Consider the following 16412-nt stretch of genomic DNA (forward strand, 5'->3'; position numbering starts at 1 on the left):
TGGCTGAGATCCTAAATTTAGATCTTAAACATGTGAATAGTGTCACAAACTATAGGAAACGTTTCCATTACCTAGTTTATGTTATTGAGAAACCTGTCTTACAGCTGAGGTGATTTATTTTAAAATAGCTCCCTCTTCTTTAACCAAGTCCAAAGGTGACAAACCCTACTGAATCTACATACTAATTTCTTTACTTTTCTGGCCCCTTTGTTATTGGTTTAGTTTAAACGGAACCAGTATCGTTTATGGATCACAGCAGCAGCGACCCGTTTGACCTCCCTGCTTGGCTTCTCAAGCTGCAATGGGGCATTCCAACTTTCAGTGGCTTCCTGTACCCTTCTTAGCATGGACCTAAAAAGCCCCTCGTGACCTGCGACCCTCTCTAACTTCATTGCCCACTCCTCCCCTACATGCACCCTATAAACCTGTCACACTTTACTATAGCTTTGCCTTTCCACGAGCCTGCCCTGCTCTATCTTGCCTTCGTCATTGGTCCATGGTATTCCCACCGCCTGCAACGTCTTCCCTCATCCTGCTTCACCTGGCTGATTCTTCCTCATTACAAAATCTTTGCTGAACCCTCTCTTCCTCAGGATAGATGGATTTGGTATATTCCTCTGGGCTCCTAATTTAGGCCTGTGCGTGCACCTGTCATAAGATGTGTCACACTAGTTGTTCACATGTGTATCCCCTTGTGTTTCTTATGTATTCATTCCCTAGCAAAATGCCTCACATTCAGTAGGTGACTAAAATATTCCCTCAAAAGCATTCGGTCAATGAATAACTGGATATAGGTCCTGGCTGCAGGTCTGTAACACAGGGATGATGTATCGTGTTGCTGTCCTCTGTGACTTTCAGCATTGTGAGCTGTTTGCAGGACTTCTGTGATGATATCTGTGTGATCAGTGCATAGTATGGCCTCATGAGTGGGCTGAAAGCTATTCCAATGAAAAGAATAGAAGCAATGGCGTCACTACCTGACACTCCGTAGCATTTTATCTCTGGTCCCCACTATTACCATTTATTTATCTTAGTGATTTAAAGCGCAAATGCATGATATGCTGGCTGTTTAACAAAGCCATGCCAATTAGCACTGGCCCTGAGGGAACATAAATGAGCCTAGAAAAGTGCTAAAATCATGCTGTGTCACATTATAAGTCATGACGAACGTTAAAGCATTTCCAAGTTTATTGATATCAGCCAGGTTTAAGTACGGCTCAGACAGGGACTCTGTCCCATGTCCCGTCCAGGTAACATGGCACAGCGAGAAGGGTATGGAACAGAGGTGTGTGTTCAGAGTCTGACATAACCATTTAGCTCTATGATCCCTGACTGGTTACTGAACTTCTCTGAGCATCCATACCCTCATCTAAAAATTGGGATCCAAATCTGACATATAATTCCTCATGGTCAGGTTTTAGGAATATCAATAATCCATGTACAGGGTTGAGGACATAATGATGCTCAGTAAGTGGTCATTATGACTTTTAATATCCTGTGAATATTAAACCCTGGAAGGGTTTTGTCATAAAGTTTTATCTGATAAGAAAGCTATACGGGAGCCACGGCAATCACTTCTGTTATTGTTGTAGGCTTTGTCCTGGCTTCTTTACATTTAATTTTTTTTTCTTTTCTTTTTTTTTGCCACACTGCACGGTATTCGGGATCTTAGTTCCCCGACTAGGGATCAAACCCGTGCCCTCTGAGGTGAAAGTGCGGAGTCTTAACCACTGGACCGCCAGGGAAGTCCCTACATTTACTATTTCTAATCCATGTTAAAATGGAAGTGGTGGAAAGGACAACCAAATAATTTCTATTATGTCTTCCATAATTCGATAAGAACTGCCAGTGTGTGGTGGCACTTCCTGATCACCTAGTTCTGATAACACCTGAATTATTTTCACAGAAGAACGGCAATACCGCTGTGAGGACTGTGACCAGCTCTTTGAGTCCAAGGCTGAACTAGCGGATCACCAGAAGTTCCCATGCAGCACACCCCACTCGGCATTCTCCATGGTAGAGGAGGACTTTCAACAAAAACTCGAGAGTGAAAATGATCTCCGAGAGATACATGCAATTCAGGAGTGTAAGGAATGTGACCAAGTGTTTCCCGATTTGCAAAGGTTAGACATGGCATGTTGCACTACAAAAACGTGTTTATTTACTCTACAGTAAAATGTTTATGCTGAATTTTCAGAATTGATGCAAATGGGAAATTTGGAACAGCAATGAGCTGGACAAATGTGTTAGTCACACGTTCAGAGATCATTTTCCCCTGGAAATTCTCACCTGTCAAATATTTGCAGTGAAGTTAGAATTAGTTATTTTGATGCCAGATAGAAAATAATACTTTTATTATTTAAGGAGGGTTATTGCCAATTGAAAGTTTAACATTATAGTAAAACGTAACTTAGAGGAGGTATCAAGAGTAGAGGAGGCAACAATGATGCTAGTTAATCTAATTATACACCAAACAGAAAAGTGACCCTCTAGAAACATTTAGACGATAAAAAAGAGACTGTGCTGGTACTTACTTAATGAAGATAGGTAGTCTTTTGATAGATCAGTGTAATCTATGGATTTAATTTCAACTATTTATCTAAATCGCACATATATAAAAGAATAAGAATAATAATTAGAAATAAGAATAAGAAATAAGAAAATAATAAGAATAATAATTATATTCTCTTATAAAAGAATAAGAGAAGCATGTTCAGTGAAGAAAATATTGAATTTTCAAAAAAGGAAAAAGTAAACACGATCTAAATGAAATAATTCTATAATACTCATTTTTAACAAAATGAAAACATATTTCAGTGATAATATTAACTTTTCATAGCCCTTTGAAATTAATTCAAGAACATTTTAAAAATTTCTGTTAAAGAAAACAACAACCCTGGAACCTATGTTTTGAAAACTGTATTGATAATTATGCTACAAAATGGTCTTTCAGATCAGAAAGGTGTTTAGCCAGCTAATAAGTTTTTTGTTTGTGTGTTTGTTTTTTCTACCTAATGGTTTTTGCCTTGGTCCACAAACAATTTTAATAATTGTATTCATTACTTTGCTTTTAAATCTGGAACCTATAATCAGAATTTCAACGAACATAAAAACACTGTGTTTAAATGGGTATGGGAGTATATCAGCCAGCCTTAGTCAAGGATGTGAATTACTCACAGTTTGTCTTGGACACCTCACCTCTTTTAATTTACCTTTTTGTTTCCTTTCTTTCCTTAGTGCCTCCTCTTCCTCTTTCTCCTTTCACCTCTGTTGATTGCCCCGCATCTCTCTTCTCGTAGGAAAGGGTTTCATTCCATTTTAATGCATAGATGACCAAAAAGGCATCAAGTATAACCCATTCCTTGAGGAGACTGAGTCAAAAGAATGAATCTGTCTAGCTTTGAAAATTCAGGCTTAATCTAGCTATTAGGGAGAAAACATTTTGGGGGCTAAGAGGGTTTTCCCAGTACCCTTTAAACTTATCTTTACTACTTAATAAAAACCCACATAGAGAATAAATCTGTTATGTATGTTTGGTAAAACATGGATTTGTAATCAAAAACCGTCACAGTATGTCTCCTAAATACATTGTGTCCAAATTAAAAACCAAAATGAAAATACTTTCCTTACCTGCTACTAAATACCAGCAGGTAAGAAAAGTACTTATACTGTAAAGCCATATCTCTGATGCCAGAGAGTAAGTATATTTCCTTCTATTTTGTTATAAAAAATAATGGATAGCATATTATAAAACAAAAATGGACAGACTGAACGCTAAAATGTTGTGTATAGCAATACTTCTTAGGTAGAGAAAGCTTCTTACTCTGACTAGGTATAAGATTAAGCCTGAGTCAGTGCTACTTAATGCCAAAACCAACTGTCGATTTAGCTCCTTCAGTCAAACATTCAATAGAAAACAATAAGGAAACCTAATTATCTGGCATTGGATGAACCCTCAAAACTCACTTTTCAGTAGCTCAGCCAGATGGATATATCATGTCACTATGCGACCTGATATCAGTCATCCAGGTGATATTCTGGGTTATATAATTTAGCCAGTGCAGCACCTATGTGCCCTGAATATTTTCCACTTTATTGAAACCGATATTGTTTTATATGTTAAACAAAGGAGAATTCCTTTCTTGACATGATATATTATTCTGTTCTGTATCTTTTGTGTAAAATATTAAGAAAAGAATACCACCCTCCAAAAAAAAAGGGGGGCGAGAAACAAAGGTTGAACCCAGAAGGCTAAGCAAAGCTCTATAAATTGGGATAAAATTCTATGAAAAGTGAAGTTTCATTAATGACTGACTGGATACTTCTGTGTTTATGAAAGCAATGAACATTTGCTTTTGCAAGAACCACTTGCCTTTTTATTTTCTATCACTGATTAGCTGACAGCTGATCATTCCATGGAACAATATGGGTTTTATGCTGGATTAGAAGAAGCAAAAAAAGAGAAAGTTTCCTTTACTTTGCTATCTTTTTCCCCCTTTTGTGGTTACTCTTAAAACAATATCACACCCTTGGAGTTAGGAGGCAAGAAAAAGTCTCAATGTATAGGACAATCTTTTACCACTAGGTTTCAGAGTTTATGATTTGAGATGCATATTGGAATATAATATATGTCATAAAATGGCATGCCTTGATAGTTTGCTAAAGACAGTAGTATGAATAGCAATGTGTACAACGATTTTGGAAGATGTCCCTGACTCAGTTCAATGTTAACTGCCATTGTTGATATCTTTCTCTTAACTCTCTGGTTAACATTTCAACCTGTGTAACAAACAGAGGGTTACATATTGTAGATAAAGATAGGGACATTCTTGTGACTCCACACACCTGTACTCTCCTGGTACCTTTTGTTCACAGAGATATCGCCACTGGTGCTCAAATAGAATAGCATTACCAAGTCGACTGACTCATAGGGCAGGAAAAATAAGTTCATGTGCCAATATGAATAGAAGTGGAAGGAGGAAACTGAGGAGGAGAAAAATATGGAAAGGTGTTTCTAATTTATCAAGATATGAGAAAGGGCATATCATTTTTTCACACACACTTCCACGCACATGGTGTGTACAAACACTGGATAACATATTCTAGGTACGCAGAGGTCTTACTTGATTCTCAAACTTAGAGTGTTCATTTCACAGAAAAATAAAATATAAGGAAGAAACAGTGCTCGCATGCTTGGTAGTCAGTTTTTTTTTAAAATACCTTTTTATTATGGAAGATTTCAAATACACACAAAACTAGAGAGGGCGGTGTAATAACACCCATACACTCAGGTTCAGTAATTATCACACGAGGCCTATCTTGTCTCAGCTATACTCATTTTGGATTATTTGAAACAAATCCTGGACACTATGTCATTTTATTCATAAATAGCTCAGTATGTGTCTGTAGAAAGTAAGGACTGTAAAACATAAGCTCATTTTAAAAATAATGGTTCCTTAATACTATCAAATATTCAGTCGGTGTTCAAATTCCCCCCAGTCATTTCATTATTTTTAGAGTTTTCTGGTTTGAATTAAGATCAAAATAAGGTCCATCATGGCAATTGGTTGACGTCCTTCTTATATTTCTTAATTTATAGGTTCCCCCAGTCAAAGCCAGTAAGTCTCTCTCCCTCTTTCTCATTACAGTTTATATGCAGAAGGTAATGAGTGTTTTTTCCTGTAGCATTTCCTCCAGTCTGTATTCTGCTGATTATATCCCCTTGGTATTGTTTAACGTCTTTCTCCATCTCCTCTGTTTCCTCTGTATACTCATGGTTACATCCCAAGCTGTGATCAGATTTAGGCTCAGTATTTTAGGAAGAATACCTCATTGATGGTATCATTTATTTCCACCAGGAGGCATATAATGGATTGCCTAGATTCATTCATTCTTTAGGGGCTGCAAAATGGATGTATTCTAATTCCCCCCGTTCTTTCATTATTTATTATCTGGATTAATTCTATGTAGAGAAACTTCCCCTCACTGTTTATTTGCTCACCCTGAAGGACAGTTCGTATAGGAAAGGCAGGATGTGTACATGAGTTTTTCCTCTTATTTACTAGTTTTCAGAATAATGACTTGGCTTCTCAGCATCTTCCTGGGGTAACTGGTGAGGTTCCGTTTGTTTCTGAGTATCATTATCATTAAAAGATGAGATTATTACTCTTACTGATGCTTAAATTTCCCCATCTTTAGTCAGTGGGTGTCTCTTCAGGTTGGCACCCTAATTTTTTTGACACGATCTATAACTCTCTTGCTTTTTGCCATAACAAGATGTTCAAGGCCCATCTTGTGTATTTCATGCTTCACATTTGAAACAGGCTATTTCTCTGAGGAGCTCTGGTTACTTTATTTGGGAGTAGTATCCTAATGTGTTATGTGTGTGTGTTTAATTAACAAAAATGTCGCAGACATCTTCTGAATATCACAGTAATCCATTATCTATAATATTTACTTTTCATTCTATTCATGCAGATTTCATTTTCAAATTTTAGAGAGGGAAGGAAACATTTGAGAAGGTAAAATAGTCTAAGCTTTAAAACATAGAGAAGCTATGCTTGTGAGAAAATTCTAACCCTGTTTTTCTTTTGAGGGGCTTTACTAGTGCATCCACTTATAATACGATATACTTTTCTTTCCTCCCTAATTCATAGGTTGTATATATATAATCTTAGATTATAGTATATATACTTATATATTTTTTTCTAGATAATGTTTCTATCTATATGCATACATGTTCATTCATCGGTCCATCTGTCTGACCATCCATTATATTGGTTGCATTGGGAAGTTGCTTGTTGAATAGTTAGCTTACAGCTCACTTTCCCATATGGTGATTTGAGTAGGAATAAAAGTGCCTTGTTGAGTGTAAGCGTTATATACAGTAGATAGAATAGCTTCCTGCATGTTCTTAAGCGCTTTTTTAATGTTTCCTATTTGAGTGTTTGTGATTGAATTAAGTGGGTAACAGCAATACATGTTGCGGCTAGAACTGTGTAACAAATCCAGAACTGGACAGCTCACTAGTTGTTTATCATTCCCCTAAATTGGCACCTAAACTCTGCTAGCTGGATCAGATTTATTTCCCAACAACAGGGGTACTTCTCTGGATTGCTGAGAGACAGAGTCTAGGGAACATAAAACGTACTTTTGTCTGTTGCAAGCCTGTTTCCTCTCTCTCCTTCTCCGACTCAACTCCTTTCCCTCTTCTTTCTTTAATTGCCAGTTGGATTAGTAATAAAGTGACGTTCTGTTTATGAATGTGTTCTTGGTCACCATGTCCTATTAAATCAATTGTTCTCTTAACAGCCTGGAGAAACACATGTTGTCACATACTGAAGAGAGGGAATACAAGTGTGATCAGTGTCCCAAGGCATTTAACTGGAAGTCCAATTTAATCCGCCACCAGATGTCACATGACAGTGGAAAGCACTATGAATGTGAGAACTGTGCCAAGGTACAGTGAATTTGTAGACTACTTGGCCCCTCTGTGTCATCCTGCTCTCTCTTAATCCATCATTTGCCACGGTATATAAAAACAAGCCTTGAGAGGGGAAACTATAAATATCCTGAGAAAAGTAGATGGAGTGTTGTGTGCTACAAGGCATTAGCACAGTGTATAGAAACACTTAGTGGGTATCCTCTTATTTTTGTAAGGGAGGAAACAAGGTTTGATGGTGAGTTCCAGAACTAAGTGTCACACATCCTTGGTAAATTCCTGGTTCCGCTACTGGCTTTCCAGCGTGGGGTTGTTTTATAGCCTTAATGGAGAGTGAAAATTGTATCCAATGCACATTACTAATTTCTTTTAAGATCAGTTTGTGAGGAAATCCCATAAAGTTTCTGAATGCCTATTCAGAAAGAATGGGAGACTCCTACATTTGCAGGTTTTTCCACCGAAGTCCCCACCATAAATTATGACTCGGTTCTAATTAAAAGTGTAGTGCCTTAGTGGCCAGGACTGAACAACGTTAAGAGTGAAACGAAAGCCCTTCACCTTGACCGTAACTCTGAACCACGGGAACGGCAATTCACATCATTGAATTTTCATGTTTCTCAGTTAACTAAAAGATGTCCTGGTGTCATGAAAATTGAGTTCTCTTTCCAAAAACTTTTCATAACATTTGAATATCTTTTCTCATGCCAGTGGAAATTGGGACATTCGACTTTGTCTTTAGAGATGTTTTGCTCCCTGATGTGTGGGTAGCTTTTTCTTTTTCCTATTTCTTTTTTTGTTTGTTTGTTGTTCGTTTGTTTGGTTTTCTTAGTACCATGTCCGAAGGAATGATTTTAGCTTAATGGTAACTTAATGAAACACTGTGTTAGAATTTATACCCTAGGGGAACTCCTTGAATAGATTTGGGATACTTGAGTCAAAATCCCCCCAATTTTGTACATAGTGTGTCTTTGTTTAAAGGGTGTAAATAGCACACCAGTTTTTAATAATGTCATGGCCTGCATTTTTATTATCCAACTCCATTCACTCTAAATAGAATCAAAAAGCCCTTAAATGTGCTCTAATAATGCCATTAATTATTTTGTTCAACTGATACCAGCGGGTACTTTGTGCTAAGTATACAAAACTGAATAATTTGTAAGTCCTGACCCTAGAGAGGCTGACACTTTGGAAATACGACTTTCTTTCGGTCTTTGGGTAAACAAATAAAAACAAAACAAATACACAAAATTCCTTCTTGAGTTATTCCTGGTCTTCTTTCTTGTGTCCTAGAATTAAGTTTCTTGATTAATCAGTACTCATTTCCTAGCAGGTTTTCACGGACCCTAGCAACCTTCAGCGGCACATCCGCTCTCAGCATGTTGGTGCCCGGGCCCACGCGTGCCCGGAGTGTGGCAAAACGTTTGCCACTTCGTCGGGCCTCAAACAACACAAGCACATCCACAGCAGTGTGAAGCCCTTTATCTGTAAGTTTTTCACACTCCAGCCCTCCTTCCTGCAACTGTCTCTTATCCAAAAGGCACTGTGATCAGGAGGGTGGGCCATGCATGGCCATGAGGGGGCCCTCTGAATTAGCGATTTATGGTCTCATCCAGTTGGGCTATTTTCTATTACAAGAAAATCTTTTATAACCAGATCTATGGTGTTTTGTCTATGATGCCTGGGGTGTTTTCTTTTAGATGGAATCAATAACAGGTAGAGAAGTTGTTAAATAATGTAAAGGAAGCCTCCTCAGGTTGTGGGATTTAATAGAGACAACGAGATTTGTCTCATACTGAAAATGTGTGTGGCTTTGTAAAACAGCAAATCGCAGATACCACTAAACCAGATGAAGTGAGAAAAACCTGTTCTGGATCAGAAAGAGCTAGAAGAACCCCACCTGGCAAGGAGGCTTATTAGGACTTTGTGTGTGTGTGTGTGTGTGTGTGTGTGTGTGTGTGTGTGTGTGTGTGTGTTGTGGGTGGGATAAAATGCCCTTTAATCTACCCTTTGTTGCTGATCACAGGTTGCAGATCGGTAGTTCTCAGTTACTTGAAAAGCAGAACATTTTCACTTTGATGCTGGACATGCTGCTTCTATAACCCACTGCACTAAGGCAGATTTACGGGCAGTGTATTTCCAGGGGACATCCAATCTGACCACCTACTTAGAATATCCTTGTACAGAGCGCTTTAGTACAAGTACAGCTCAGCCCTCATTTGCCTCTCTTGTCCACCCACCCCTCTTCTCTGTATTGTGCTGAAATGTTTCATATGGAAAATCAGTTGTTCTTAGTCCATCTGGGCAACGACTCTGGACTTCTTTTCATCTATTGCTCGGCTGGGCATATAAACACAGTGACTCACTGAGCTGTGTTACAAAATTTAAGACAGATTTTGGATCCAGATAAGCATAGAACTGGATGAAACATACTCAGGAGTTGGCAAAACCTCTGACTTGGGAACCCTTGCAAAACAGTTTCTCTGACAAATATTCGATGGTTTGTAGTAGGTATATGAGACACTACTACAGGACCCGATGGAAAAAAAACTAATTTTCAGTGCCAACATGGAGATGCCAGAGACTAACGCTCCTCCTTTTTGCCTTTACACAGCCCTCTTTTGTGTTTCCAAGCACCAAGAGAGCTTTTCTTTCCCTTTCCAGCTTACCCGAGCATCCTGTTTTGCTCATATGTTCTTCTGTTCCCTGGTGGAGTAAAGAGGACTAGCAGAGAAACAAAAGGGTGCTCTCTAGTCTCCCTTGAGGAAGCTCTGTTGAAAGTCATGGGAAATAAAGTATACAATGGAAATTTTAGACTTCTTGTCTCAAAAAGACATTCCTGACTCTAGGTCGTAAGGCCCTAAAATGTACTTGCAAGTGCTACAGACATATACATAGTTCATTTATTTCTGATTTTTCAGAAATGAATTTTGATAAATTTCTCGTGTTTGGGTGGAAAATAGGGAGGAATTGACCACAGTGAAGTATGATCACCCATTCAATGCTTTCTCTATTATTTAAAGTAAAAGTCAGAAAATAGAAATTCCTATCATCTAAAATTCTGGGATCTGGAATTTTAATTGTGTTGAAATCAAGTGTTTTGCTTTAAAGCACTGTAGGGTGTCCCTTTCCAATCAGATTGTGCAGACTATTTCCCATGAATGTATTTTCAGCAATTATTGGTAAATTTAAATAGCAGATGGCATTCTTCAAATATAAAATCTGACAGAGGACCATGGAGTAATTGTGAATAATAGCCGTGTAATTTCAGAACAAAAGAGGAGTTGGTGTGGAGACTTTGGAGTGGAGGAGGTTCACCTAGAGTTGATATCTGTTTCTCACCAGAAGGCCACACACCACGATTTAGCCCCCCTGGTGTGTTTATGGCAACTGTCTCTTATTACAGTGTGCCACCAAGCTTGAGCCCAGCGTCATCAGTGCTAAGGCAATTCCTCACTGCCTTTACAGAAACCTCCAGCCTTCCCAAATAGAAACCATATGCTCTAATAGGCTGAATATATTCCAAATACCTCTTAATTTGTTTAATAAGTAGAAAAATGCAATGTTAGCTGCTGGCTAATTCCTTATTACTGAGAAGATTACAGTAGAGTATAGACTGCAGCATCAATTGAGCCACTTACCTGGAGGCCTGGTGGTTTGTGGTGGGCCAGGCCAGATCTTCAAGTGAGAAAAAACAAAGCCTCTGCCTAAGGAGACATCCCGGATTCTGTGTCCTTGGGACCTGAGACAAACACCATTCGTTGGTGTAACAGAGCCTACAACCAGGAAAGTCAGATGCACCTCTGTTACTCTTGATTTTCTTAAATCTATCCAGCTATTAGAAAGAAGTGTAGAGAGCAACATTTCTTTGGTAACACATTGCTAACCTTTCAAAAACTTAGACCTTGTTTGAATACCCATCAAGATCTTTTCTCAACGCCTTTTAATGCCCAGAGGAGAGGTGTCACTTTCTTAATGAGTGTACATTTATAATTCTGTCAATATTTTATTTACTATTTCTTGTTGTTGCTCATAGCTGAATTAGTATAACTAGCGAAAGTCTCATGTTTCTACCCTCTACTTCATATGGTTTTAATTAGTGTATCAAAGAATTTAAACAGTATGTGTATTTATTGTATATGGTTAACTAGTATATATTTTTAAAGCAGACTCTGGTCCATATTCCAGTAGAATAACTTGAAAAGAAATCACTCACATCTTCTCTTCCCATTAAAATGCATGTTATAGTCTCTACAATGTCATAAATCATTCCACAGTTGAAAGCGCCTTTAATATTACTAAGCACATTGATATGTGTAGCAATGCATTTTAATTGTTAGTAGTAAAAGAAATAGAGAGAATCACTTGGTACTTCCTGTTTGGTTGTGTGTGGGATAATCCAAGTTCTGGATGAGTTTTGTATAACTGAAGGTCTATAAAGTCTTCTTTGAATTTTCTTTTTAAATTGTTATTGTTTTGACTTAGGAGCTTAATTTAAAGGCAGTTGTCACATGAAAGAAATAAGTGTTGCATTTTGTCTTCAATTTAATTTCTTACATAAATTGGTTTCAACAATTACCAACAAGGCATATCATGTTTCTGCATGTATTAAAATGTGCACAGAAGCATGAAAGTAAGCTCACACATAAAGGGAGCTCATCTTTATTAAAGTAACGTAAAAGGTGTGATGCTTGGGAAATGGATACTATAATCCTGCCAGGCCGTGTATTGAGTAAGATTCCTACCTAGCAAAGGAATTATTAAGGGTTACGGAGTTCCATCTTAAAATGTACTTAGATCTATTCACACATATATGAGGAAGAAGATGTTTTACTTTTCTGGCAAATTCTCGGGGACGAGAGTTATTTCCCAGCTGCACCCACTGCTGTGTTCTTACTGGATTATAGCATTCAGCGCACTCTCCCCTGCTTACTGTAGTTGGCTGTACCACATAGAAGTCAAGCCCGGAGATAACCCGTGAAGATATGACAACAAGTGGACATGTTTCCCAAGGACGGGGTTTCATAAATGCAGGAAGGTTAGCACAACCACTGGTGTGAGGGGAAGTCAGAGGACGTGATCATAGTTCATGGGAACCAGCAATGCAGGATGGGCTACATTCAATTTAGTTTCCTTTGCAGGCTTAAAATAGCGCCATTGTAAATTATGTCAGTCTTTCTCAAATCATGAAAATGATTGTTAAAAATGTCTCAGAATACACAATGTACATTGTTGTGTGGCTTTGATGTGTGAATGATGAGAGCATATGATATAATACAAATTAAATAATGGTAGAGCAGTCACAGGCTTTTTCCCCAAGGGGAGCGGGAATAAAGGTGAAGTTTCTGGTCGAGGGAAAGGCTGTTTTATTTTGTGTTGATGCCTACAATATAGAATTCTTTAAACGGTCTAAAATTTTAAAGGGGTTCCTGTTCTGTGTAATGTTTAGTACGTCTTAAGAATTTAATCGTAAAGATTCTGTTAGTGTAGTAATTGGGTGGGAAATCGATGCATGCTGGAATTTGACTTTTTAATAAATATTTAAATACACAAATATGATACAAAATATTGTGCAATGGGGATGACAGAATATTTATATATATATGAAATATTTGTGCTGTCTCAAGACATTTGTCAGGTTGGATGCCTTGCTTTGGAATCTAGTGAAACGGGGTTTTCTGTGTTTGGAGCACCCACTTTGGTGCCTCCGACGTCTTTTCCTGGCTTCCTAATTGAAATCTGGGGTAAACCAATTGTGATACTTGCTAAATTCAGAAGCAATTGCTATAAAGCCTGAGATTCTTTTTTGTTGTTTGCACACAGGTGAGGTCTGCCATAAATCCTATACTCAGTTTTCAAACCTTTGTCGTCATAAGCGCATGCATGCTGATTGCAGAACCCAAATCAAGTGCAAAGACTGTGGACAAATGTTCAGCACTACGTCTTCCTTAAATAAACACAGGAGGTTTTGTGAGGGCAAGAACCATTTTGCGGCAGGTGGATTTTTTGGCCAAGGCATTTCACTTCCTGGAACCCCAGCTATGGATAAAACGTCCATGGTTAATATGAGTCATGCCAACCCGGGCCTTGCTGACTATTTTGGCGCCAATAGGCATCCTGCTGGTCTTACCTTTCCAACAGCTCCTGGATTTTCTTTTAGCTTCCCTGGTCTGTTTCCTTCCGGCTTGTACCACAGGCCTCCTTTGATACCTGCTAGTTCTCCTGTTAAAGGACTGTCAAGTACTGAACAGACAAACAAAAGTCAAAGTCCCCTCATGACACATCCTCAGATACTGCCAGCTACACAGGATATTTTGAAGGCACTATCTAAACACCCACCTGTAGGGGACGATAAGCCAGTGGAGTTCCAGCCCGAGAGGTCCTCTGAAGAGAGGCCCCTTGAGAAAATCAGTGACCAGTCAGAGAGTAGTGACCTTGATGATGTCAGTACACCAAGTGGCAGTGACCTGGAAACCACCTCGGGCTCTGATCTGGAAAGTGACATTGAAAGTGATAAAGAGAAATGTAAAGAAAATGGTAAAATGTTCAAAGACAAAGTAAGCCCTCTTCCGAATCTGGCTTCAATACATAATAAGAAAGAACACAGCAATCATTCCATTTTCTCACCATCTTTAGAGGAGCAGACTGCGGTGTCAGGAGCTGTGAATGATTCTATAAAGGCTATCGCTTCTATTGCTGAGAAATACTTTGGTTCAGCAGGACTGGTGGGGCTGCAAGACAAAAAAGTTGGAGCTTTACCTTACCCTTCCATGTTTCCCCTCCCGTTTTTTCCAGCATTCTCTCAATCAATGTACCCATTTCCTGATAGAGACTTGAGATCGTTACCTTTGAAAATGGAACCCCAGTCACCAAGTGAAGTAAAGAAACTGCAGAAGGGCAGCTCCGAGTCTCCCTTTGATCTCACCACTAAACGCAAGGACGAGAAGCCCTTGACCTCAGTACCCGCCAAGCCTCCAGTGACGCCGGCCACAAGCCAAGACCAACCCCTGGATCTAAGTATGGGCAGTAGGAGTAGAGCCAGTGGGACCAAGCTGACAGAGCCTCGTAAAAACCACGTGTTTGGGGAAAAGAAAGGAGGCAACGGTGAACCAAGACCAGCATCTGATGGTTCCTTACAGCATGCTAGACCCACTCCTTTCTTCATGGACCCTATTTACAGGTAAGGGTGGATGGGAGACCGCTCAATGTGGACAGAAGAATGAAAGGCAGTTTTCACACTATAAAGTTACGGCTTTTAACAAACCTTTTTTATTATTCTTATAAAGCAGAAAGTAAAGTTGTTTGATCTGGTGAGTTCATTTTTTATTCGGAAAGTCAACTCATTAGGTTTGTACTTATTTTTGGATGTCTCCGAATTTGGGGTTTTGGAATAGGCCCACAGAGTTCTTTCCCTTGACAATAAATTTATTTTTAAACACATTTTTTTAAGTGGAAAATATGGGAAAGCCGTATTTAAAGCAAGTTGTCAAGTGGCGGAAGAATGAGGCTCCTGAAGGATTAATGCAAATATGTGTGGGTACTTAAACTGGTCAGGTTATTTGGAATGAGATGGGACATAGCAAGAGTTTACTCTTTGTTAACCTACGAACACATCCTTAATAAGTACTGGTCCTATTCTGTTTCTAAATAAATCTCTTAGGAGCCCCATGTAACTGAAATATTAATCACAAAAACGCTTTGTATATAATGTGAGTGGTCGGCTTAAAAAACACATCTCTGTTTAATGCCTTCATTATCCAGTTTCCTTTGATGCATCCAAAAATTTTTTGGGGGTAATATATGCTAATAAAAAGCCTCTTAGACAGTACTCTGTAACACTTGACCATTCAGAAAGATTTAGTTTTTAAAAACTAGTCTTCTTCAAAGTATATGAATAACAATAATTAATTTGTGATGTATTTTAAATATTACCACAAATTTTCACATTTACTTTCTCATTCAAGTCATGAACGTTGTCAAGAGTTAATGGAAAATGTGGATAATTTTTTATTGGACTTATTTAAGCTGGGAGAATTTGATATTTTTGCCTGATTCTTTTTTTTAATCTAGAGACAGTTTTGTTCAATTCCTTCATTCAACAATATTTTTTTTTGAGTGCCTATGACTTAATAGGTACCACAGCTGCAAACTCTTTTCCCTTCAAACTCTTTTTCTACCTGTATTATCTTCAATGCATTAACCAAGAAACATTGCCAGTGTGTTACTTGAACATGACAAGGGGCATAGAAAAGGACAGTACAAAAATGTCTCAGAGCCATCATTACCATGCTTGGGCACTTTTTTTTTTTTTTTTTTTTAACAATTATTATATTTTCATTTCTGTGGCAGAGAAAGAAAAAGAAGGAAAAACAGATCTTCCATATTTTGTGTGTAGCTTGTATGTTACACATGGCCAGTAAGGTTGTATTTCCAACTCAGCGATATGTCTGAGCCCTTCGTGAAGATAAGTTCTCAGACTCTCTTTCTTAGACCCTCCCAAGGGCAATGGGCTTCCAGTTCCTTCATACACCCATTCCACTCTTCTCCATCACCTCCTAACCTCCCTCCTGCTGACTCTAATCTCAGTCTTTTCTCTGGTACATCAGTGTCAATTGAGGCTTTAGGCATGTCATTTTACCAAACTCAGGAAAGACCTAAACTTACCAGTTTTAGTGTAAGACCTGGGTTGAAATCTCCGCTTTCCCATGTCTTAAACTTTTAATCCATACAATGGGTATAAGAGCACCTATTTCAGTAAGTGAAATAGTGTATGTAAAACATAGCATACGTACAATTTCAAGAAGTGGGAGCTGTTTTTATTCGTTTTGATTCTATTTTAAAGGATACTTATTTAACGGTTTTTAAAAGGAAATCACCAACGGTTCTTGAAGGAAATTAATTCAGTCCACGATGTCATTTCCTACATGCTTAATAGAAAATAGAATGACAAACATTTCTAGAGCAGAAGGGCTAT

At 38.3% G+C, this 16412-nt stretch overlaps 1 protein-coding gene across 8 annotated transcripts in view; it reads left to right on the forward strand.

Moving 5' to 3' along the window:
* MECOM (MDS1 and EVI1 complex locus) overlaps positions 1–16412 on the forward strand; it is a 284830-nt gene that overhangs the window by 238415 nt on the left and 30003 nt on the right. For 4 of the 8 annotated variants that reach the window (XM_024753119.1, XM_024753120.1, XM_024753121.1 and 1 more), the window contains exons 4-7: positions 1907–2123; positions 7312–7459; positions 8769–8925; positions 13262–14618. In XM_024753119.1, coding sequence (XP_024608887.1) covers positions 1907–2123; positions 7312–7459; positions 8769–8925; positions 13262–14618 — 1879 coding nt within the window. The remainder of the gene's footprint in view (positions 1–1906; positions 2124–7311; positions 7460–8768; positions 8926–13261; positions 14619–16412) is intronic. The other 4 variants (XM_024753123.1, XM_024753124.1, XM_024753126.1 and 1 more) reach the window with 3 other exon arrangements.

Source organism: Neophocaena asiaeorientalis, unplaced genomic scaffold, assembly GCF_003031525.2.
Source record: "Neophocaena asiaeorientalis asiaeorientalis breed wild unplaced genomic scaffold, Neophocaena_asiaeorientalis_V1.1 scaffold560, whole genome shotgun sequence".
In the NCBI taxonomy this organism is placed as follows: domain Eukaryota; kingdom Metazoa; phylum Chordata; class Mammalia; order Artiodactyla; family Phocoenidae; genus Neophocaena; species Neophocaena asiaeorientalis.